Source organism: Manacus candei, unplaced genomic scaffold, assembly GCF_025592945.1.
Source record: "Manacus candei isolate 608988 ecotype Guabito, Panama unplaced genomic scaffold, ASM2559294v1 h1tg000028l, whole genome shotgun sequence".
In the NCBI taxonomy this organism is placed as follows: domain Eukaryota; kingdom Metazoa; phylum Chordata; class Aves; order Passeriformes; family Pipridae; genus Manacus; species Manacus candei.
In genome coordinates, this window is record NW_026138076.1 from 39,297,361 (window position 1) to 39,323,961 (window position 26,601).

Consider the following 26,601-nt stretch of genomic DNA (forward strand, 5'->3'; position numbering starts at 1 on the left):
TCCTTGAAGAAAAGGCTGAGCAAAAGCAAAGAAGAAAACCCTGCATGTGACCAAGGAAGAGTAGGACACTATATAGCACCCCAGAATTGTATTTTTCCCAGGGAAAAACGGAAAAGGGTCCTGACCACAGGAGACCACAAATAGCATCCAGTGCATGATCCTTTTTACTTAAAGGTATTGAATTAGTCTCTCCCCTGGACTCTTCCACATGAAGGACATCAGGAAAATAATATTGCCTTAAGGAGCTGGAAACACAAAGCTGTAACTAACTCTAAAGGGAAGGAACAGGGTGAGTAAAAGCTGGATCTCAGAGAGCAGCAGAGGGGCAGTGTAAAGGACTCTTGAGCTGAAAAATGGCTTCCCCAGCCCGGAAATAAGGATGATCCTGTCCAACATGAACTTGGAGCAGAAACTCCTGTGCAGCACCTCTCTCATAGCACTGAATCTGGGGAGGGAGAGGCAGGCAAGCTAGTGTCTCAGGGCCTGTCGAGCACGGGATACGTGACCCTGTGTGTCAGCTTGAATTAAGGCAAGGAGTGCCACTGGGCCTCGCTGCCCAGCACTCCCCTTTCTCTGGACCTGGGAAGGAGGACTGGGGCTGTGCAATAAGCCCAGCTGTCAGATCTCCTATATCATCTGCAAAGCCATCGACCCTCTCTGGGACCTCTGGGAGGGGAAAAAAAAAAGATCCAGAACGCATACTTACAAAAACCTACTCTATTTTTGGTAATAAGATTTAACAGTGCTGCTAATGTTCAGGAATGATTCTCCCTCAGACTCTGTAAATGCAAAGGGGGAGAAAAATAGCAGAATGGATCCAGTTTTGAAGAAAGAAAGCACAAAGGAACATGTCACTAAGACGGAGAATCAAGGGCCAGCAAAACCTCTCTGCCTCCCTGACATGCTGTCTAAGGAGTAGGGCCAGATTCTGTGTTTATGGAAGATGAACCTAATAACTGAGGTTTACAGGAAAACCTCCCACAGTGCCTTAAATGGGGCCAAAATAACCTCCCTGGCTAGTGAAATTTACACAGAAGGGGTAGAACTTTCTGTGCCTCCTTCATTTGTTATTTATTTTGGGAACTGGGGACCAATACACAGTTTTGCTTATCAGTTAATATTTTGGAAATGTACTGTCTTCGAGCACATCAATCTCCAAGATAGCAATTTTAAAGGACACCTTTGCAAAACATCACCTCAACATGGGAGGAGAGTTTCTCAGTCTGTCCAGCTTTGAACGCCAGGCATACCTTTCATGTTTAATATGATTCCACATATATGCTAAAATCTGTTTCTACACAGCTTTATAAATAGTTTTAGTGTGCATACTCTGTGAGTTTAATTCACTTCTTTACTGTTTTTTTAAGTACCTGGCAGAATTTGAGTACAAATGCTAAATTTAATTTATTACTATATATGATAATTCCATAAAATCCCTTCCTAAGCCAGAGTATCAGTGTCACTCTCATCTATGAAACTCCTTGCTATTGTCAGTAACCAGTGATCCATTCTGAAACACAGGCTTAATCTTCAGTCTGTGAGATCACAACCTAAGGTCTCAGCTATCCCTGGAATTATTCTGTACACAGAAGGTGTAAACACTTGCATAAAAATCATGTAATCCAGACTCCTGGACTGCAAGGAGGTGTAAAAATAATGGCTAACAGTGTTTCATATATGGAACTAATTCTAAAACAGCCTCAAATTAAAAAGGGAGTGGGGAATAAGAAGTATCTTCATGAAAAATGCTGATTCAGAGCTTCATTTCTATTAAGTGATGTACAGTGTCATCACTGTGTGGCTGTACAGAGCAGTGGCTCAGAGCAATTACCCAGTAATGCATGGTGACATTGATGTGCTAGTAAACTACTGGAGTTCATACTCTATTCACTGCTAGCATCAGGACTCTGAAAGGCAGGTAGAAACTCCTTGCATGCATAAACAATGTGTGTAAATGTCACCAGTGATAAAATTTTTAAAAAGGAGAAGGAAGATGCAGTTACAAATAAATCTGTCAGCTGAGAATCGTAACTGCGTAGACCCACAGGAGCACTAAAGCTGTATTTTTTTTGATAATACAGGATGGAAAGATGCTTCTATATCTCTACCCAGGCTCTATTTCCATTAATTACAATTAAAACTGTATGGTGGCTTCTTCTATTTGCCACTCTGAGTGCAACATTGACCTGCTCCTGGTGTTCAGCTTACTGTGAGGGGGAATGCAGAGGGGAAATGAAGAGCATCAAAGGAGCAGACAAAAGCATTAGTAGTTTATGCCAGCTGTCATAATGCTGCTCTGTTTTTAGAGTTCCAGCTACAGGAATTGTGAAGGAACAACAAGACCTTCAGGACAGGTATTTTTAACTTCTTTGTTTAAAACAGCTCCTGTGGTTATGGGATGAAGCTTGGAACATGACCTCAGAATGTCCTAAGGTGTCAGAAAATGCAGCCAAACAAACAAAAAAAATGTAGGCCTAACATACTCAGAAAAAGTATTAAAATATAAAATATTATTACACTACTCGAATGGATTTTGGATTCTGAGCCTAGAAATGAGGCAGCAGGTAAATAAGTAAAGCTACATGTCCCACATGCCAGGGCCAGAGAAAAGCCTTGCTCTTCCCCCAGGAAACAGTACCAACTACCACATTTTTAACAGCCCCTAGTCACCAGCTAATAGATTGATGCCTCCAGAGGCATCCCTTCCTCCCTGGCCCTCTCCTATTAAGTGACACAAGGGTATTCAAGCCCTTTTACCAATGCACAGCAGCAGTAATATGAGTCCTTCCACACTAAGCAGCTCCTTCTTTAAGATTTGTCAACCAGGGGAGTGGACGTTAACTACCTGGTGAAAGTAGTTAACGTAGCAGTTTGTGTTGGAAAAGCTCCATTTTACCTTCTCTGCAAGCACTGCAACTGTTCTGCCTGACCCACTTTGCCCCGCTCCTGGTGGCACTGCCATTTATCTTGCTGAGGTAGCTATGCCCTCATGAACACCAGATCACTGAAGGTTTTTGTTAGTCGATAGCTCTTTTCTCTTGGAGAAGGCAAGGCACAGCTTTTTGTCTGCTGCTGTTCCAGCATCCTTGAGTCTTCCATAGGCTGCTCCAGACCCCAAGGCAAGGATTTACACTGACCTATTCTAAGTAAGCTCTGATTCATCAAATCAATGACAAGCTAGAGCCAGAAGGTCCTGGAAGTCATAACTGTCTCTGCCTTGCTGGAGTGCTCTGCTATAAAAGCAAGGTAGTAAATTTTACCATAGAACTGGAGGTTTTCAAGTGACTTAGAAGCTGATGATCTCAGATGCATGTGTCAAATCTCAGGGTAGTTCACTCAAAGCTGTATGGAGGTTGGGGACTGTCAGGAGATTACACTCAACCAGCCTGATTCACGGCAAGACTAGACTGGGAGAGAAGACTGCGAATCTGGCATCCTCACATCCAAGTTCCACCACCACGGGGTTTCACCTTGCAGAGATGCAAGAGGAACTGCTGTGGAATGATAATGCTGAGGTTGCTGTGCAGTAAGACTCAACTCCTTAGTTTTTGTTATTGCATCATCTAAGCAAACACACATTCACACATACAAAGGGAAAAAACTCAGCAAACATTTAAGTTCAAGTTCATTTAAGATCAAGTTACAGAACCTAGCTACGTGGATGCTGGTGGAAAAGCTCAGTCAAAACTGAAGGAGACTTTCATGCCAAGAGCACTAACACTATGCTTTTCTTTAGCCCACAAAGCCCTCGGGCCATTTGGAGGAACAGGGTTTGCAGTTGTAGCTGCAATTCACCAACAGAAAGGTTTTTCTGTCTCCCAGATTATTAGAGATGGATAACAAAGTGAGATTGAGAAGACAGCTTTCTTCATATTCCATAATGCAAGTGTGTCTATCCAGATTAATCTTGCATTAACACGTTGTATTTTTCAGTTAAGAGCAGTTAGAGAAACAAGTGTGGACACAGACACACACCAATAGCCTTACAGTGTTGTGGCAGAATGATGACAATCACTACAAAGGTCAACTTGGTACCCTTTCTGCCACTGTAGCACCCTTTGGAGAGTGGGAGAAAGGAAAAAAAAACCCAAACCTAAGCTACAGTGCATCTCTATGCTATCACGTTTTGGTTGTCCTCTTCCTCCCTTTCTCTTCTTCTGCAACATTCCCTGTGTTTGATAGTCATATACACTTACGGAGCTGACCAAGAAATCCCTTCATATTCCTGTTTGATTTTAGCTTTGCTATTATCTATTCCAAGAACAAGCTGGTAATTTTGATATCCTACATGAATACTGACAACCTAACTAAAAGGAGCAAAAGGAGGTGTAAGAAGTCTGCACCAGCACATATGCTTGCTCTGGGGATAAACTCACTTCCCCAGGCCACAAAGGCAAACACCGGGGGCTCAGCACAGCACAGCCAGGGGATGATCCTCCAAATGAGGCAGAGAAATCAAGGGCTTACATTCATATTGCTTTACTTGTGCCATTCAAGAGAGGCACCTATCTTAGCAGGGCTATTCTGGACTTACTCCATACATACTGGTTACTAGCGTCACTCCCAAGGGCAATGAGCTCCCCTAAAATTTGAGTCATTCTCTACAGTCATCCTCTACTGAGTCTAGAAAAAACCTCAAGCAACAGCGATGAGGACTGAATCCAGGCTGGAACCACTGCACAACCCCTTCTGCACCCTTTACTCATCCAAGGGGCAGCTGAAATCTCCCCTTCTGCATTCTGCCATCAGCTCCCTGTGCCTTTGTACTGCCATTAGGAGGGAGAGGTGCAGGACATAGGGTAGGATCTAAGGTATGCTGTCCCTGCAAGAGTAAACTAGTGGGGAGAGCAAAATAGCTTGTGAAGTGATGGTATGTTCAAAGCTATGTAATGGGACATATGGGACATGGCTGCCTGTCATACATCTCTCTTGTAGGAATTAATTTGCCCCTGAGAGTGTCCTTGGATGGAGGGTGATAACTTTACAATGGAGGCTCTATGAACAAGTGAGTGACATGTACCCACGCCTATGGCTGGTTCACAATGCCATGAATGGAGGCTGTCTCACTGACTCACCCTTGGATGGCGGTCTCTCCAGATCCGAATCGAGGTGGATCGGTGGGGCAATGTAGGAAACCTGCCCATGGTGAGCCTGCCCTGTGGACAAATAAGTGGTTTAGTTCCACTGTTTCCTACAGAGATCTATCAGGGCTACAATCAAATGCACAGCATTTTTATGGTACTGGCTTAAAAACAGGTTTTGAAGCATTTTGTTCTATTGTGCATTTTTCCCAAGGAACTTCCATGTTGTGCAGACATCTGATGAAAAGTTGAAAACGCTCCCATCTCTTCTGCTTTTTCCTTGCAGACATGGGTACTCTGCTGAACTTTAGTTATACCTGCTTTACCACTACCACATACGTGTTGCACCATGTTCTCTTGAAAGGCCATATGCTACAGAAGACCACTGATTTCACACAAGCCCATTCAATCTGTTCATCTTACTCCAAGAGAGAAGCAAGCATTTCTATGTCACAGCAATTTTTGAAGGAAGCATGGGATGCAGCACAATTCCACCAGTTTGTCCCACCTGCAGAAGATGCAAACATCATTTTTTGGAACTCAGCATTGCTTTCACCTCAGTGGAACCTTTTTGGTTCCCTACACCACCATGCGGTTTCAGAGTTGCTCAGACCCAATTCTTCTCCAGCAATTTGAAGGTAACTATATCAAGAAACTTCTATTTATAATAAAACCATTTTGTTATAATTCATCTATTTACTGTAACAATTTACAGGGTTGTTAATCTCTTTTTCTAAACATGGAAAGTTAATGACACATAGATTATGATAACAGTTAGGGTAACCTTCCCGTTTCAAGTAATATTCGCTCTGCAATAAAAGCAGTTGATTCCTCTTATGAGACACATTCCAAATAATTAATACAGCTCCCTGTTGACACTTGCTGTTGTTGCTCCAAGCAATTTCCAAGCTAGCATCACAGGCAGTGGAGCAGCGATACAGTCTTCAGGCTTCTTTGTAATGACATCCATGAATACCACAAGCACGGTATGCTGGTGCACATAATATGTGGAAAACATCTCTTCAGGGAGATAAAATATTAATGGGAAAGGGGAGAGGAAAAACAAAAAAAAAGAAGTGTGTCTGAATGGGCAAATTATATTTACTGCTTTACACTGAGGGTGACTCAGATAATTTGCATTATTAGCCATTACAGCAACTGGACGTAATTCAGGTTTAAAATCTACTGACACATCATAAATTCTGTATTTGCTTTTAAGTGCTTTAACATGGGAAATCTGCTTCAGGCAAACCCATAGCTAATAACGAGTTACTCTGCTTTCCTCTTCTCGTTTACATGTTAAAAATCCATTTGGTGTCATTAGTGTGCACAAGTCATCATTTAATAGCTGCTTGGTTCTGCAGTAGAAACAGGCAGACGATCTGCTCTCACTCCAAGCTGCTCAATGTGCAGGATAGTGCCCTTATAACCGTAGAAGAGTCTCAGCATTTGCTGCATCAAAGATACCACAGAAATGTTAAAGAGCTGAGGTTGGCAGGGAACTCTGGAAATCACCTAATCCATTCCAAGGGCTACAAGAGCCCATAGCAAGTGTCCAATCTCATTTTTAGTATCTCTAAGGATGGAGACTCCACAGTCTCTCTGCTCAATCTGTACCAGTGCTTGGCCACCCTCACATCAAAAAAAAAAAAGAAAAACTTTTCCACTATCTGCCTCTAAGAAGCATGGCTCCATCTTCTTTATTTCCCCTCATCACATATTTATACTTGCCAGTAAGATCGCCTGGATGATCTGGTTCAGGACAGTCACAGCTCTCTCAGCCTCTCCCCACACAGAGATGCTTCAATCCCTTAATCATCATTGTGGCCCTTTGCTGGACTGGCTCCAGTAAGTTCCTGTTTCTCTTGCACTGGGTAGCCCGGCACAGTACCCAACATTCTGATATGTCTCACCAGAACTGAGTAGAGGGGCAGGATCACCTCCCTTGATCTGCTGGCAATGCTCTGTCTAGTGCAACCCAGGAGCCTGGTGGTCTTTTCTGCCCTATGGACACACTGTTAAACATGTGGGGTTTGGTTTGGTTTGTTTTTGGTTGGTTTGTTTGGGTTTTTTTTACTTCTTTTGTGTTTTTTTTTAATCACCTGGTCTTCTTGGGACCGAGTAATCTCAAAACCAAAAAAGAATGATTCTGTAAGCTTAAAGTAAAGAAAGAGTAAAGAAGATACATGTACAGTATATAAAAGACTACAAGAGTTTGTTTAGACATTCACTACAAATCAGTAATAACCATGGAAGCTTATTAATGTTTTATAAAAGCTTTTACCTTATATGGAGGAAGTATCAAATGCTCTCTAGTGATAAATGAAACAAGTTACAGAAAGCTTTTATCTACTTGCTGTTGATGCAAAACACAGTTACTTCCAAAAAAAAAAACAGCCCAAACTTGACTTCAGTTAGACTGTACACTTCCAACAATGCTAATAAATCAAATTTTGGGTTTTAATATTCCCTCTATAATAAAGCAATGTGAACAATTGTTGTGATTTATATTCTGGGCCCAAATGCCAGTTCAGGTGTTCTTCAGACTCATAAGAGTCTTCCCATTTGAGGAACAAAGGCTCCACTGCTGAGTCCCTAGCGATACATTCAGAATCAGGATACCTTACAAATCTTCTTATTAATCAACAGAATCACATTTTTGCTTTGGTTTTGCTATTATTAGCAGTGGTGACCTCAGAGAATTGAGGGAAGGGAGGCAAGGGGAGGTGTTTGAATCAAGGCTTGGCAATGGGACTGGTACACAAGAACACAGTACTCCTGGTTTTAACAGTATTACAAGTTCTGTCACTGATTCTATTAAAAACCAATATTTTACCTAATGGACCTATGAAGATTTTGAGACTGATAATACTGATGCAGCTCAAGTTGATAACAAAGACTGACAGAACAAGTTTTGCCAAGTGAGGCCAACTCCCAGTCCCTTTTGAGTGAGTTTTGCACTTTCAGATGCCTACTGCAAGCCCTGGCTCTAGGAATGAATGACTCCTATCTCCCCCTCTTTAGTTCCAGCTGCTGCAGTAAAGCACTTGAAAAGGGGGATGTGAGACCCTTAATAGAAAAAAAAAAAAAAAAAAGAAGGCAGAAACACTCAACACCAGTCTCTCCAATCCTTCAGCTGTTTTTAGTGCGCACTGGGTCTGAGCTGACAAAGGTGCAGGACCAAGAGGTGGGACCTGGCCTCCCTTACCATCTCTCCAGCTGCCATAGTTTCATATCTACACACACACCTATAAACCCATTAGCCTATTTGTTTGACTGCTCTTCGATCTGAAGAGCTGCCCATATGCTGACCAATGCTGGCCTGGTACCTGTGCTTATTGGAGTGGAAATGCCTGGTGTCAGTTCCTTTTTGAATTTTGAAGGATTCTCTAAAGAAAACTGCACCTTGTCTTTTAGTTATGAAAAAAAAAAAAAAAGTAGACTTCTGATAAAATACCAGAGGTCAAGATGTCTCTGTTGCTGATGGGAAGTTCACCATGCCTCATATTATAACAGCTTGCATGGCCTTCTCCAGATCCCACCCTGCCTATAACCATCTGCTGTTTCCGCAGCCGGCTCCCAGGTAAGAAAGTAAACAGCAATCAAACATAATCATCAAAGTAACATTTGATGAAGTTGCCAATTTTTTATGTACTAGCTAAGGTTGTGCTCCATTTCCCTTACTCCTCTTGTTGGAAACATCCAGGCACTGACATGGCCAATGGTCATGGCTCCCTGTCAGTGGCAGATGCTGGGCAGGGGGAGCAACAGGCAACAAGGGGTAATACTGGAAGACAACTGTGGATCAGCCCTGGTCTGCTTTTCTTGTATCATAATACAAGGATTCAGGTTTGGCCAACACTGCCTAAATATCAAAACCATCTCAGGTGAGACAGGGTAAACAGTAAGTGTGACACAAGTAGCCACAAACAGCCTGTCTTCATAGCAGCCATGTGCATGTGCTGTGACAATGTCAAAAACCCCCATATTTGGTAGTAACAATTCTGGGAGCAAAATATGGATATGACCTTGAAAATCCATCTGGTGACATGGCCTCCCTTGGGTAGAGGGAACAAGAAAGGTGTTTCTGAATTAGAAAAAGTGCTTGACTGGCCATTATTTTCAGGTCTGACACATGAGAGATACAATACATTTTAAAAAGCCCATAAGTTGGAAGAACAAAGATAATGTTTTGTGAAGACTGAAAGAAATATAATAGCTTGGCCTAAGGGATTTTTCTTCTTACTATTTTTTTAAAAGGGATCTGGATGCTCACAGACAGAAAGTAAACATCCACATATCTTCAAAAATCTGCCCCTAAGTGATTTAGTCATCTACAGATGCAATGATACAGAAAAAAATCTGCAAATGCATGGACTAACCAAGAAAAGTTGCAACAAAGCAGTCTCACCTGTGTATCTATTAAAACCATTTCCCCTGATCCTTTTTAGAAACATACCCACTGTTTGTAGCATCTAACAGGGTAGGCCTCCTTCCTGATCCTATGCCAAGTTTCCAGTGCCTGTGACATTTGATTTTTCTAGAGCGCAACTCCTGTTGTCATGTATGCACATGGGAAACCTTTCTGCCCGGCCCTTGGTCATTTTTTACCTGAGATTTTCCTGTGCACTGTCAAAGAGAAAACCTGAATAGAAAACTGAATGATTCAAACTCCCAAAAGCAAAGAAAAAGAACACCAACATTTACTCGACTAAAAATAAGACTTTTAAAAACATACGATGAGAGACGTCCTAAACATCTGATTACTTGTCTCCTAAAGCTGGCAATGCTATGAAGATAACTAAAATCACCAGAACGGATGGTTCTCACTTTTCCCTACTGCTCCTTTGCTCAGTGCCTATGGTACCATGGTGGGTATGGACAGTTGTGCACCTAAACTGCAGTTCTGCCCCATGCCTGACCCAGTTCCAGCAGCAGCAACGAGTAGCCATCGGGAGATATATTTTTTTAAACAAACATGCTTCAAACTCTTTGTTCTCAAGGGGTGAGAGTCCCCTTTCTTTGCTGTCCTTATCCAGAGGCGATCACTGCAACACATTTTTTTGCTGTCATGTCGGATTACTGAGATTTCTACCCATTTTCCAGCCTCTTTTATCATGCTTTGTCTTCCACAGGTTCACCAGTTCTCAAGATCCTTCTTAGACAATCTAGCTAGCATTTCATGCAGAGGATTTAATTTAATTTCATGCTGGTATCTCTGATGACCCATGTTCCCAGGTACTGCCTCTCCTACAACCTTTGTCATCTGCACCTCCGAATGCAGACACCTCCATGGATTTAATCCCTCGTATGTTAGTCCACTTGCTTGGATCACTAATGAGTTAATACCCATAAAAGTAAACATCAATTCCTCAGACTTTGATTTCAGTTCTTCACATAATTCCCCCTTTTCTAATAAGAATGGGGTAGGTACACACTAGATATGCTAAATACATATTCTAAGGAAAAGTCTTGAAAAACATACTGACAATTTTACTAGTATCTTTACAGATAAAGTATTCTTTGCATGCTGTGGCCCTTTTTTCCATGTAACTGAAAATATTAATTTTTAAAAGCAGTCCAGTTTGTCTGTGATACAACATTATTTTTGGCCACATTTCTGTAATTCTCTAAATGTTAACAGGATCTTTTCAAAAATTTATTTATTATCTAACAGAAGACTATTTCACTTAGTTGGATTGCAATTTCTAGGATCATCTCTCTCATAGTCTTTAATTTCCAAAATCAGTACATTTTTTTCTTGACCTTTTTTCTCCTCTCATGAGTCTTTTTGAATCCCATAGTATGTAGGCACACGTAAAAACATATGGAAAGAGAAATTAAAAAACTGGTAGGTTTGCAAACATGCTCCTTTGACATGCCATTAAACAAATTTCATTCAGGCCTATTACTCGACATATATTCAGACTTCTCCCAGCAGCCTTTTTTTCTGCCTTCCATCAATGACTATCTTTACAAAACATCATTTCCTCACTGCCCACCCTCTTCCATTTTGCATTAAGAGCTTTCTTTTTAAATAAAGCTTCTATAAAGCCATTCTCTACCTCAGATGTGTCAGAGTTAGAGCTGATTCTGTCCACCGCTTCATTTACTCATGGCCTTTTATGGAGTATCTCTTTCATCTGTACATCTCCCTTTCATCTTTCAATGATCTTTTAACTCCTTAGGGTAGCAGCAACCCACCCACTCCCGCTTCTTCCCTCCCTCCCAGGGTCATTTCCCTGTCCTTCCCTCGAAGCTGTGGATGCTTCTGAATACAAGAAAACCCTCTTTTCCAACAGGAACTCTCTGACTACATTATCTCTGCTCTCTTGCCATTTTGCCTCCCGTATTTCATAATGGTAAGCATGGCAAGCTTAAAGCAACTGCAGCAGGAAAAGTAGGGTACATGCAAGTGTGGCTGCCACACGGGGACAGCTCATGGTCACGTCTGCCTGCTGAAAATGAAGGCTACCAACACCGGCAGCCTCAATGGGTGCTGACAGAGAGCCTTCCATCCACACCGAGGAGAGGGCTCCTGTGCAAAGACACCACAACAAGCAAATGTTTCCTCTCCCATACTGTTCTTGACAGAAGTTATAATATTGTAACATTTTATGTTGTTTACTTACACATTTCTTATGAAGCTGTCTGAAAAAGCACATAATAGTAGCTTTTTCAAATGCCAGCATTATGTCCTCATGTTTAGGGGATGAAGGACTGTGCTTTTTTCTGGAAAAAGCCCTGCTTTGGTGCATGCATTTTGTTTCTCCACCTTTCAAAGAGAGGGGTCAACAGGAAAACTCAAAAGGAACCAATTTGCAGAAGAGAAGCAAGAGGTGTGTTCTCACCTGCCTGTCCCAAGTTTGTGGCTGAGTTCCCCAGTACTGACCAAAGAAAACTTCATCCTCAGTCAAGAGGGTTGCCACATACACAGAAAACCTCGGAGTCAAGGAACAAAGCTCAATAAAGGATGCAGGGAAAGGGGCGAACTGGGGAGATGTTTGGCTAATACCCTGTCACACTCGCATCTCATGTTTTGGATTAAATGCAAATCCAAAAGCAGTGCCTGGCAGTGTGCTTGCGCGAACAGAAAGCGTGATCAAATGGACTAGACTTTTCTGAGGAAGTACCACTTCTGTTTTTAGTTTGTCACAACAAACAACAGCCCTAACCATAAGAAGGAGGAAATCAAACCTTTTTGATAACCAAACTGTCCCTCTTGTGACAGCCATTACCTGGGATGACTAGGTTAGGTTTGAGCTATGGGCTAAAATGAGGACAAAAATAATGCCAAAGGAATGGATTAAAAACTGTCTGAGTATTACAGCAGCTGAAGCAATTGCAGGCTTTTCACAGTGGCAGATGAGTATTTTCCAAGGAGCATTTAGGACTCCTGTCCCAGCTAAAGTCAGGGGTGAATAAGCTTCTTTAAGGCACACCAAGATTCCTCATTTTGATGAGGAAACATTGTAATTTGTGTTTGGTGTTTAGATGGACCTCATCCTTTTGTTAAGGACTTAAAACATTAAATTTAGAAGCACTTTGGCTCCCGTGATGCTCTGCATCCTCCAATGCACATCCCAGAATCTCTCCTGTGGTATGAGAGTTTGGTGTAAGGGCCGGGAAGGAAGAAGAACTAAAATACACAGGAAATATTTCATCCACGCCATTATAATTAAACAGTGTTAAAGACCTCTTATCTTACCCACAAACGGCAACACATAAAAGAAGGTTGTATCCAAATTTGGCTTTCCCCAGTGCCCAAGGCAGGGAGCTGACCTCCAGGGCTGCACATTTTTTGAACTTTTCTCCCCAGCACCTTGCCCAGCAGGCTAAAGAAACACAACATGTTGTATTTTTCTTTTTCTCCCAGACGTGCTCGCTGTCCAGTCACCTTCACCAAAAAACATGGGGCAGGAGGAGAAGGATTTTGGTGGAGAGGAAACACAGGGATTTGGACCAATGCAGTCCTCAGAGCCCTAAAGCAGACAAATATTGGTAACCACAAACCACCCAAAGTGGGTTTAGGTACGGTGAACCCAGGGAGGTTTCCTTGGCCACCTCTAATCTAATATGAAGTGCATTGTGCCAGCTTCTGCTGTCCTTACTCTGCTCTTGTCCCAAAAGTCAAACAGGATGTTTCCAACCTCCTTAGTGGGTCAAGCCCAGCCTGTTCTGCCTCAGGTGTGGCTGAAAAGAATTGGGATAGAAAAGTTAGAAAGAGCTTTTCGGGGGAAGCCTAGCCAAAGCCATCCAGTCTATCTTCTGCAGAGGCAAGATTGTTCCTTACACTGTTCTGAAAGGTGTCTCCCTGGGGCTGTCCACCTCCTCTCATTATCAGACACTGAGCAACAGGTCTCATTGTCAGGAGATTTTGTTTCAGTTTTCTCTTTGAGGGGAAGGAATCCTGCTGCCTCCCCGCCTGAGATGATTATGCCTTATTTTTTTCCCTGTTGCTTGCTCTTTTTTCCCCACCTGAGCTCCCTTAGGACTTGCTTTTTGCTGCTGTGCTCTCACTATCACCCATGTTTCTTGTCTCCTCCATCCCTCTTAGATGCAGCCTTGTGTTACAGCTAACCCATTTCACAGCAGTCTTCTCTCCCCTGTGACATGGCCAGGCATTCCTATCCCCTCTCTCGCAGCAAATCTGGCAATTAACGCAAGAACAGAGCCAGCTAGAGATGATCTGATGGAAAACAAGTCACTGAAAACAATAATTACTAGTTTTCCACTGGCTCAATGAGCAGAACCAATTCAGGCTGCTGTGGCAACAGTGCCAGATCTGATGCAAAAGAAAGGTCAAGAATAAAAGAGCCAGGGGTGGGATGGTGACAGCTATCAGTTTAACTGTAACATAAAACTGCACCCGGGAACAGTAGTGGCATTGTATCTGGACGTCCCCTCCATCCCCATACGAGACTCTCCCCTTGCCCCAGGGAGACTCCCACCAATTGCAACCTTCCTTCAATGCCTTTCAGACAGCTTTTAATCCACCTGCCAGTATAATTTAGAGAGCTATGTCTCACAACTCCAGGTCAAGGGTTCTAATGAAAGCCAAACGTGTTACAGCACACTTGCTCTTTGCAGGCAGAGCTTAGGACACAGTCCTGTCATTCTGTTACTTATGCCACTCCTGTTCAAGCAGAAAGGGGAGCAGTGGGGGAGAAGGAGGAATCAGGCAGTCACTCTTACCATGCTGAGCCTAAATTTCAGTGGCAAAGAATCTAGAGGGGTTGTCAGAGAAATCAGCTGAGATGGTGGATTGCGAGGTAGGAGACATGTCCGAAGTAGACAGGTAGGTCTGTGAGTCACCAGCCTGGAGACAGTAATTGAAGTGTCTCATGGTTTCAAACATTGTGTGATGTGGTCCAAGAATTTGTCACTCTCGCTTTCCTCAATTTGTGATAGCCTATAGCAGATGTCCCTTCCAATTGTGTCTTTATTTTCCAACCTTTACATCTCTGCATGTGTAGCATAGCCTCCATCCCCACATTGTACCTCTCCATTATTGCCTATGCCTCTGCTGGGATCCTCTCTTTTTCTCCTCCACCACCTCCAGAGCAGGTGAGACCCCAACTTCTCTCACCTTCTACATCCTCTCTCCAGGCACTGATGATTGCAAGACTCCAAGAAACAATTTCATCACACAGGTCTGCCTCTTTGGCTCCTGACATGCATCTTCTTGTCCAGCTTAATCAACTCTATCTTCCATCGCCACGTGGCCAACATACTATTCAAACCTTAACTGCTATATTCCATGTGTTTCTGTGACTATTCCTCACTCTGACTGCAGCCCCAAAAAGACTGCCAAACAATAAAGCACCGGAGCAATCTTCTTCATTACAGGTATTTTTACCAACTGCTCTCATTAGAAAAGTGCAAAGAGATGAGTAATTTGTTTTCCGAGTGGGTCAGTGCACCCTAACTGCATTAATCACTTCTTTTGATCTGCCACAGGAGCCTTGAGACAGGCAGTACAGCCTGCCTGGCTCTGCTTCCTGCCTGCTGCCAAGCTTCAGCTGTGGTGCAGCAGCGGGATGCTGCAAGAGGGGACAGACTCCATCTCAAAGCAAGTGATCAAGCAGCAAACAAGATTAACACTACATTATTTGATGAAGAAATGAAACAAGGGTGGGTATTTTCTTCATGGCCTAAAAGAAAGTAATCTAAGCCACTTCATCTTTTTTTTTTCTTTTCTTCATTCTTTGCAAGATAATATAAGGTATGTCTCAGCATGAAGGACATGACTGCCTGTAGAGAGATTTTGACAACTCCCCTCTGAGTGCTAAAATGCTGTCAGCTGAAAAACTGAGCTGTTTGGGCAAATTGATCTAACTCTGACAGACTTCCTCTCTGTTTTCGTGTTTTCTCTCTCAATCAAAAGCTTCCTAAAGAATCCATCTTTTCAATTCAGTGTCAGAGAAGGGGGAGAAGAGGGGAGATTGCCTACTTTTCCTGCACTGTTCATCATTAACCTAGCTGGATGAGAAGGAAGGGGAAGGTCTCAAAAGTCTCTTGCATCTTCCATTGCACACAGATACAGATCTGAATATAACAATTTCTCTAATTCACATATAGCAACTACATATGGACTTTCTGACTGCCAGCAAGGGCAGAGTCAATATATTTTGTGTGCAGACACTAAGAGCATAGGAAGCAGAGTCTATAGGCCTGAGTTCATCTCCAATGCCAATATAAGGTAAGTTGCCGGATCAGCCATCCAAAGAAAGCCCCACTGGAATTTTTTAAAATAATCATTAGAAATCATCTCCTCCTTCCTCAGCCTAAGGAAAATGAAACCAAAGCATTTTTAAACCTTGTCCCTAGCTGTGAATATATCTGTAACCTTTCTGCATTAGTGACAATTTTGAACACAATTTTTGATGGTCAAATCCTGGGAGCACTTTTAACACTTTATAGCAAAAATTAGGCATGCTCCTGTCACAGTCAGTAAAGGAGCACCTCTTTCTATTGCCTCAGTCAGGAACTCCAGAAATCCCCAGGTCTTTACAATAAAGCAACACCAAGCAGCCCAAAAGTGCTTTGCAAAGACAGTTTAGGGCTCTGCTGGTTTTGCACTCTTTTCACCTTTTCATGTAACACAGCTTTTTAACTCCATGACCACTGTCTTGCTTGTTGGGTCTTTCTCCACAGTTTTTCTAGCTAAGTGTCAAAACATTGTAATGTTTGTTTATTTTTTTCTCTTTACCTATCTCCTGTAAAGTCAGCTGAAGAAACTCATGCTCAACGTGGCCAATTTTGATTTTTTTTTTTTAAAGACCCATGCGGCAGAATTGCTGGTTTATAGATTCAAAGAGATTTGAAGTCTACAGACTACAATTGATAAGCTACAGCTTATCAATTTTAGTTTTGGTGAAGTCAGCTATGGACTTTGTTATACACTTCACCATGTCCCTTTTCACTGCTTCACAGAGTCAGGAATGACACAGGAGGCTTTACTACCTGTTCTCTTGATGCTGTCGTCCTACATTTATTTCTTTCTACATGGTCAGGAAATGAGAAGTTTGCAATGGGTCAGAAACTGCACAAGCTCACAGACTTTACAATAACTGTGAGCATAATACAGGTTCATACATTAAACATCTACAGACCAGATGTTTCATACAAGGTCAAATATAATTTTTTAGTATCAGATATTCTGTAGTTGGAACCTACATTCCTTAAGGCCCTTCAAGCATGTCTCAGAATTATTCTTATCTTAGCTCCCATGATGTTACTGTAGGCCTTTGGATGACAGTTTTGATTATAAGTCTGCACACTGCCTAGAACAATAAGATCCTGATTGGTATTTCTTGAACAATACAAATTAATTCTTGCCTGAGCCTCCTTCGCACTGTATGAATCATGCTGGATGTCTGCCCTCTGCAAGGGCAGCACACAGGTCTGCCAGGGCACTGCTCTGTCTGACAGCACTGGGGCAAGGGTCCCGAGGCACTGCCTGATCCCAATGATCTAGCTGCATGCGTGCAGGGGAAGAGGCATTGTTACACTACATCACTTCTGATGTGTGAGTCTGGCCCTCAAAAAGATTACAGGAGACATACAGCATGATTGAAAAGGGATCTGAAAAGTACACCCAAAAGGTGGTGTGTTTCAGCCCAGTTGAGAATTCTTTCAGCTCCTTCTGCTTCAGGCTCCTGCTCTTTGCAGTAAAATATGCTACTATGAACTTAATAGATAGCTTTAGTTCAGAGTATTTTCCTTTGCAACAGAAAATATTCAAATTGTTCTGAGCCATATATTCCATCACCTCTGAAACACAATCACCCAATAAAAATACTTTTTTTCCCCTTTAGTTGCCTTAATGAATGTAGAGATTTACATATTCATACATGCTAGCCCTGACCACCATTTCAAGGTAAACATCCTCTAACAGGCTAACCCTTAACCTTGCACTTAGGTTTCTTTAATGATCTTTTGATTGAAGAACTGGCAAACTCAAGCTTCAATTCTCTGGCCAACTTGTCCTCTGTCAGGGACAGGAATTTCTTCCTTCACCCCCTTATGACCCAAGCAAGGAAGAAAAAACACCAGTATTTCTGACTAGGTATCTGACCTATGTGGGATTCACAACTTCTACAGCATTAGCTTCACACTGAACTGCAGTAACAACCACGAGGAGCCTAGGATGGATACATGCTTGTCTTGCCTGGATCAGGGAAAGGAGAGGGCAACCCTGTTTAATCCTTCTTGTGTAGGGTTGTATCTAATGCCATTTAGTGGCTTTGGTGCCATTCAAAGGGGTGCCATTCTGGCTTGGCATCTTGGGATTGAATACACAGTCTCAATACTATCAGCCATTCCAGCTCTGATTGACATGATAGTTTCAAGTAACATTGGTTGAATGGCTCACTTATCACTGCAGCAAGAATTGTGTGCACACAAGCATCTGATAGAAGAGTGTTTTGCTTTCAGTAACTTGTGTTACAAACAAGCCCTCTTGCTGCAGAGGGATTCTTAGGCAGCACAATCTGCTTAAAAAACAGAAAGAAGAGAAATCAAAAAAAAGAATTTCCAGTGTGAAAGTACTTGTAACCCCACCATGGCAGTGACACCTTCATAGCAGTATAAATTCACTTTTCTAAATCCAGCCATCAGTCCCTAAGCAAACCAGCTGAACCCTGGGCAAGCCTCAGCCAAAAGCCTGCCTCCCTTCTCCAGCCCCTGAGGAAGGTGGCTGCACTGCTCTCTGTGCCAGTCTGCCATTTCAAAGTGTGTTTAAGCTCCTTGGCACAGGTGACTTCTTTGTGAGAGAGTTCAAGCTTTCATTGTCCTTGCCTTCAGGGGTGACTTAATTAGAGACTGGGTTTCCTTCTCAAGTTACTGGATTTGAGGAATCATGCTGTTGTTATTTCCAAGCAAATCAAACAGGAGCAAAGAGGGACAGTAAATAGAGGGGGGGTAAAGTCCTGGGGGGGGGGGGGGGAACACCAAAAAAAAGAGGACTTAGAAAAAGATAACCCTGATGCACCTACAAAAAGGACAAAAGCACAAAAAGCACCTTCACAGCAGGTTGGAGACCTTGGCATCCAACTCTGTATCGCTATGATCAGGGAGCAAGTCCTCTGAAAGCTTTTCCTTTGCCAGATGCCAGACAAAAATCTCCAATTAGTTTCATACAGATGAGAGGCCAGATTGCAAACTGCCTGTTACTTGACACAAAGGCGGCTTTCTGCTCAGGATAAGCAGAGGTTTAGAAAACACTAGAAGATTTTATTAAGGTGTGAGAACAAAAGAAGTGAGTGACTGCAGGGAAAAGTGGAGGGCAACAAAGTGTCTGTGCTGTGGATTGAGGGCAAACTCCTATGCTTTCTGCTTCACAAGATGGATGAGCACGGCTGCAGGTTGTCCCCAGGTACTTCAGTCAAGCTGATTACAAAGGTTACAAATGACCGGAACAAGCTTAGAGCACCCAGGACAACTAAGAAAAAAACAACCTGTGAAAAAGCCTCAGTTTGTCAGGTGCTTGAAATGGCATTGCTTCGAAGTCAGCACTGGGAAGACATTTCACTTTCAGGCTCAAGCATGTACAAATCAGGAGAGACACACCCAAATTCTGAGATTACATCCTAGGACTTTTTAACCAAAAGCAAATAAAATCCATAAGAAATAATAAATATTCTGTGTTTAGGCCTTTCTTTGCTGTGCCTCTGTCTTCAGGACCGGTACTGTAAAGCCTCTTTCCACTTAGAAATGCAAGATGACTTTTATACTTTTAAACAGAACTGAAAATCCTGTGATCACAGAGGCTGAGGCTCTGGAAAAGCCATCACTGAGTTCAACAACAGTCACTAGCACTGACAGCCCTGAAGTTTAAGTTCAGAGGGCAAACTGTAGGGCCGTCTGTGAAAATCTGTATATTTTGGGGGCATTTAGAAAATGAAGAAAGCAAAAGATAGTCCCAGAAGGTCAACCCCTTGGTGATCTGGTAACAAAGTCAGGCTGCTGGACTTTTCACTGGAGCAGATGAGTGCTCATGTATTCTGTCCTACCAGCTCTGCTGGGGATAACCTCTCTCAAGGTCAATGATAAGCTGGGAACAGGAATATCATCATACAGCCACAGTGCCTAGGCAGCTGAAATCTGCTCAGATATATGGCACCCTGAATCAGAACCACACACTTAAGCTATTCAGGGTGTACACAGGACACACTCACTGAAACGCTGCAACAGCTTGAGGTGTTCAGTGGGAGAAACAGTATTTGAAACAGCATGTCAGGTTTTGATTAAACTGGCAATTAAGCAAGCAAGGAGCAACATGCCCTGGGGTTGCAGAGGCGACAAGACAAAAGACCATTTCTTTTCTTGGTGCAAATGGCTGCAACTTTGCTGCCTTCAGCTGGGCTGCACCTTTCCATGTGAGCTGTGGACCCAGCCCTCTCTAGCCTTAGACAGGACCAGTGATATCATTAGCAATGAACTGCATTCATCTGGGAAGAAACCATTGTGCAGGAAGGGAAAAACTGACACTTTACAGCAATTTCTAACACAACACAGGTATTTGCAACACAGCGATGGGTTGCCGGCAGCAGCACCCATCTTCCATGTAGGCTTCCTCCCTCAACTTGTCAGTGGACTTTTTTACTAGGGGCAGCTGGACAAAAAGGGAGCAATGAGAGGTCAAGCAGATATCTGGCATTACCCTCTGACCACCAGAAGCTGGCAAGGGTCTTCAACCCTGTTTATAAAGATCAGCCAATTCAGAAGCTTTTCTGAACTAAAATAATACTTTCCAGTGAACTGATGCATCTTACATTTTCCATGGGCACAGGACAAAGTAGAACTTCACAATTCTATCATGATCTCCCCAAGTGGATGAGCATCTACCAAAATTTCTACAACCTCCTACTGAGTAGGAGGTCTCTAAGATGAAGAAATTAGGGTCATTTGAGGTCAGCAGTCCTGCTGCTCAAATTTTAACTAAGAAAATTGTCACAGACAAATTAATGCATTGGAAACATCAGAACTGATTAGTATGTATAACCAAAGGATAGGCTGCTGACAGTGATTGTGTAGATAAACTTTGATGTCAGCAAATCCTTTTTGATCTGCTCCACACCTCCCAGTTTCAGACCAAAGGAATTCAATTTAAAAATACTGTGAATGCAGCACTAACATGCACAGAAAAAAACAGGCAATAACTTTACTGTGGGGTGCAATGAAACGAGAAAATATCACGACCGTCTGAAAATTACTTAGATAACTATGACTTAGCTAGAAAACAGTGAGCATCCAAGCACTCAGGTGAGACTACAGTTGGAGAAGAAGGACCCTATAACATCAAGTGGAAAAGCAAGCCTGTGCTCCTAGGATGGTAGGAAATTCAGAAAGAAATTCAGCCCAGCTCAAGAAGATGCAGGGCCTGGATTTATCCCTGTCTCTCATTCAGAGACATACCCTGGAAAGGCACCAAGGCTAATTTTTAACCAAAGTCCTCTGTGCTTAGCTCTGCAACAAACAATGGCCTCATAAAAAAGACCATATTGACAGTTAACTCTGCTGGCCACCTTTCTGTCATTCCTTTACTCCTGGCATTTGACATTTCCATGCATGTTTCAGCTCCTCTTGCTGGTTTGTTGTTAGTGCAATGCACCCAACCATCAGAAAACCTGGCACATGATGCACTCCCTGCTAAATGCCAATCCCTCCATGTAAGCCTGAAACTGAATCTCAGCCCTTGCATCTCGTAATACAGATGAAGCACAGAGCTTCACCTTAACAGATAAATAAACACTGGACAATCCTAGTTAACTCTGGATATCAAATGTAGCTAGGGTGAAACACAGAGGTCTGCTCCCTATGCACAGTTAAGGTGTTGATTTTTATATAGACAAATATATCACCACTGGGCACAGTTACAATATGTATCCTAATATGAGATTTATGAAGATAAAAGATTCCATCCCAGAATTGCAAATAAGTAATTTGCTTGGCACGCTTGCTCCTTCTTCCCCAAAGCAAAATGCAAGATGTGCGACTGATCTTCCTATGGAGTGAACAGCAAACTTAAGACTCTCCCTGGTCAGTTGAGCAATCACTGCCAAGACTTTCCAACATTTCACCACCCACAGATGAAAGTCATGAGCTATGGAAAATGGTGGAGTATGAAACAGACATAAAATAGTTACAGGGTTAGCTAGAAAGGTAGGGAATATTCCTTGTTACATCCCCTCTAGGTAGATAAACCACAGTTTCTTTGCTTGGTCTAAAAATGTAATGAGTCTAGGGTGCAGGGCTCAAATCAACACAAGCTTTACATTGCACTGGACTGAGGGGCCATAACATAGAAAAAAACCTGGTCAGAAAAACCTGCTCACTGAAGGAAATTATGATGTGCAAGGATCTATTTTTATTATGACCTGGAACAAAAGGCTGAAATTTATAAAGGATTATGACTTTCAAACAACATTGAATCAAGGGTTATCAAATCTTTCAGTTCCAGAGAACTTTTTTTTTCCTTGGGTAATACTAAAATGTTGCATGTTTAAATGTACAATTTTCTACATCTCAGCCCCAGGGTGGTATAAAAAGCCTTCAACCTTAATAGAGAAGGAGGCTGAGAGCAGCGGCGTTCCAAATATTTGCCACCCGCATGACTCCTCTCCAGCCTGCAAAAATCTGTCTCTGAATTTCCATCAGGCTGGTGCTCTCTCCTCTTCAAAGCAGTGTGTATACTTGGAAACATCAGAGGCTGGAAAACACTGCCTAACAAATCAAGACAGTCTAATGGTGTCAAAGACAGAACCAAGTCTTTGCTTCACTGCAAATTATAGGAAATTTGCCTAATTCAGGAACCTATCCATTCCCTCACAGTCTTGCTGCCCCACTTTGGTTTGGTCTAGGTCTCTTTCCTCTCCCATTAAGCTTAGTATTGGCCAGCTGATGTTGTCCAACAGAGCCAAGGACCTTCACTGCTCTGCCAAAGCCCAAGTAGTCTTGCCTGGAGGGGAGGATCCTATGGGAGGGAAAAGGAATTGAAATATATCAATTCCCTATATTGCATTTGTAGCGATGTGCAAAATCAAATTAATTAGGTCTGCACAACATCTTGATGTCTGAGTAGAATCAGGGAAGCCTATCAAATGCTTGTCTCTATCAGATCACATGTACTGTTTGGGACAGCTTCATCTAAGGAGAAAAAACCCTCCTCTGTAATGCTACTGAGTATGTCCCTGTCTTCCAAGAGAATAAATGTATATTTAGCTTGCAATTTCTTCTTTTCAAATATTTCTAACCAAAATGCAAATATGTTTGTGTCTATATATACACACAGACACACACACACACATATATACACATCTGAAGTGCACACAACTTGCTGTCAAGAGTACTGCCTGCAGCAGTAGCTTTAGACATGTCTAAACTCAGTGTCTGATTTCAGATACTAGAAGATGAAGTCTCTACACTAAATAGGCTCAAACAAACACCTCAGAGATGCAGGCATGGCTTTTACCAAGCCAGCAAACACCTCACGGGCCCTCCAGATGCCTGCACCTGAGAACCTCCCTATAGAAGTGAGGCAAGATTTTTCCGGAGAAGAGTTGTTTCCCGGGGACATAGCCATTGACTTCAAGTAAGCTTTTTAATCTGCTAAAACTCAGAAACAGGGCTAACTTTGACCTTGAACACTGCCCATACAAAAAGCACTAGTGTTTTTCAATAGATAATGAAACAGGGGATATTAAAATCCAGATAGACGAGACAAATTTTTTCTTTAATGCTTTGAAATTGCCTGAAATATTTTCTTTTTAGTAATGGGAACCAGTTTTCAGGCATTCAGTGCAACAATCTTTATGTTGTTAATAAACACATTTGCCTAATGAATATCTCTTGGTAAGCTTGCCTGTAATTCAGGAAACCCAAGTGTAGCCAAGATAAAAATATGCACATACTAAAAGCTCAAACTGAAGGAAAAAAATCAATTCAAAGTTAAATTACCCATCTTAAATTTCAGTATAAAGGCTACTAGAAATACTGAGTTCTTGAACTTCAATTAATCTTTAGCAATTAAGCCAGAAGAGAAAAAGATTCTTCAGAGTATGAGAAAAAAAAGAAAAAGCTGCAGAGCTCATATCAGCTTTCTTAGGGACATCACTATTGCTTAAACTCTCATTCACGGCTCTGTTGGGCTGGTTAACTCATGCTTGTCTTTGACTCCTTTGGGTTTCTTTTTTCCAGGCATCCGTGTGTGACTGCCTGCTTGTGTGTGGCATACATTTTCTATCTTCACTTCTCAGGGATTAATTGGCAGAAGTGCTTTCCATGGTTAAATAATTTTATTTAATTTGCACTGTGTGAAGATATTTGGGCAAAAGGGAAAAATAATCAAAATTTAATTACTTTTTTTCCCCCTTTAAAATGAGAAACAGTTGCATTCCTTGGAGACTCATCTGGGAATAGAACATTACTCAGTTTTATTATTAAACATGCAATAATAATAAAAAAAAATTTAAAAATCAATCATGAATCTCTTGCAGTAGAAGAGTGACAAGCCCAGGATAGGTAAAACTGATTTCTAGAATCAACAACTGAAGCTTATGAAAATACTGAGGGGACAAGATAACATCAACATCATGTTAGAAAACATCCAAAGGACTTTGTTACAGGTTTCTAAACAAACAAACAAACAAACAAATTAATACTTTTACTAAATGGTTCAAAGATGTCTCTTCATTGAGTCATGACAGCTATGGGAAGTGCCACTTCTAGTGACTGGCCACAGCCTTTGCCATGTAAGTTATGGGATTTCATAAAACTTGTCAACGCCTCTTTTTTTTCTAATTTCAGGCAAAAATATTTGTTTGTTTTCTGTGGATTCCAAGTGGAAAGAAAGGCTGCCATAGCCCTCCTCTCCCCTTGATGTCATCTGTCCTTACCCATGTCCATCAGAAAAGGGTTTGGCTTCATAAAAGAAATACTTGGAAAGGGGCAGAGAGACAAATCAAGGATCTTCTGGAGACATACTACTACTGGCAGCTCTGTGGTCCTTTGCTAGGTCCATCTTCAAACCACTACTGACTAAAGACCTCACCTGGAGCCAGTCACAAGCCTTGCATTTTCTCCAGCTCCCTGTTTGATATCACAGCCTCAGACATTCTTCCACATGACCCACAGTGGCAGGCAACCTCTGTGGCAGGATGCACCCACACACCCCAGAGGTGTGTGGGCATTCTTGGCCAGCCCCAGGCTACAAGGTAATAGACAACCCCCTAAACCACAAGTGCCTCTGCTCCCTCAAAGGATCCTCACTCTCCATGGAAAAGAAGGTGCAAGAGTCTCCCCTGAACTTATCACGGAAGGAAACATCATGAAGTGACTTTGGAGGAATCAGGTTAGCATCATGATGCTAAACAGGTCTCTGCAGTCCACTCACAGAAGCAAGAATCACATTTAACCATCATGTCAGCACATTGTGGATAAACTTCAAGTATGCACAAGCCTGTGTCCACTGCTTCTGTGTCCACAAGGTTTCCAGGGAAGATGAATTAAAGAAATGCACTGATACAAGTTATATTTTTCCAAGAATCACAGAATATGCTGAGTTGGAAGAGACCCACAAGGATCACTAAATCCAACTCCTGGTCCAAAGAGGACCATCTGCAAGGATCACACCCTGGGCCTCAGACTACCATCCAAATGCCTTTTGAACTCTGTTAGGCTTGGTGCTGGGACCACTTCTCTGGGGAGCCTGTTCTAGTGCCCAATTACTCCCTAGGTGAAAAAACCTTTTCCTGATATCCAACCTAAACCTCCCCTGAAACAGCTTCAGGCCACTCCCTCACGTCCTGTTACCGTTCCCCAGAGAGAAGAGATCAGTGCCTGCCCCTCCTCTTCCCCTTATGAGGAAGTTGTAGACTGTGGTGAGGTCTCCCCTCAGTATCCTCTTCTCCAGGCTGAACAGACCAAGGATGATTATTCCTTTGGCATATTAAAATCAGCTTTCAAATCAGAGTAGGAAAAGGACAGTCAGGTCACTGTAACAAAACCTTTATCTGGAGAGGACCTGCTTTTACAGCTCTGGATCTATTCACTAAAGAAACGACATTTGCCACTGCTCAATGTTAACCAACTGTGGAAAGAAACTCTTCACATCATTTCCCCCCACCCTCATAGACATCATAAGGAGAAAATTTAATGAAACACATAAGGGTCGTGGTTCAGGAAGGCAGTGCTTACCACTTTGGATGTGCAAATCAGGTTGCACAGAAATCTGCAGCACAAAACTCCCATTGGTACTACCCTATACCAGCTAGCCCTAAAGACATTTGAGAACCATTTTGGCTAATTCCAGTCTTTTTAATCTGGTTTTAGCTGATGCATACGCTGTCAACTACATTGTGGAAATTACTTCCAAACTTGTGCAGGATCATTTTGGTCACTAATTACACCGTAAAGGGAAGAGAGGACTTCCCTAACGTTACTTAATACGTGTCCATTTTAAGGTTTCCTCTCTCTAATGAAAAGAGGGGTTAACATGCCTATTCTCACAATGCTCAATCTAACAAAGCCATAGCCTTGATAAAGCCTCTTTCAAGTGACTGATAACCATAAAGAAATGCCTGAAGGTGAAGTTTATCTAAAATATCACAAAAAATGGTGTTTGAAGGGAAAAAAAAATTCAATTTGAATTAAACCATTTTTAGTGCAGCAAATTTACATTTGCATATTAAGAAAATTACAACCTCTTGTAAATAAACAGACTTTGCCAGTACATTTTGACACAAAAAACCTAGCACAACAACATTCTTGATACAATTAATGGTTATTTACCAAAATACATCTTGTATCCTTTACAGTTCTTGTCCTTGCATCATCATCTTTTTTTACTCAGTGTAAATACAGGCTCCTTTAAAAAGAGAGTGGGAAACGAAAGGAAAAGAAAAAGACAGGCCAACAATCAGAACACTCATTTGGAATTAAATCTTTCAGTATCTTATGCAAAAATTGCTGGAACAAGTTTATGCCCTTTCCAATGGACAGATGTTCTCGTCAACGA

The 26,601-nt window shown here is 42.1% G+C and overlaps 1 protein-coding gene across 15 annotated transcripts in view; it reads right to left on the reverse strand.

The window, feature by feature from the left end:
• Positions 1–26,601, reverse strand: part of ADGRL3 (adhesion G protein-coupled receptor L3) — a 515,791-nt gene that overhangs the window by 145,537 nt on the left and 343,653 nt on the right. For 14 of the 15 annotated variants that reach the window (XM_051790785.1, XM_051790772.1, XM_051790770.1 and 11 more), the window contains exon 7: positions 5,076–5,156. The exons of the other annotated variant lie outside the window; for it this stretch is intronic. In XM_051790785.1, the coding sequence (XP_051646745.1) occupies positions 5,076–5,156 (81 nt within the window). The remainder of the gene's footprint in view (positions 1–5,075; positions 5,157–26,601) is intronic. 15 annotated transcript variants of the gene reach the window in all.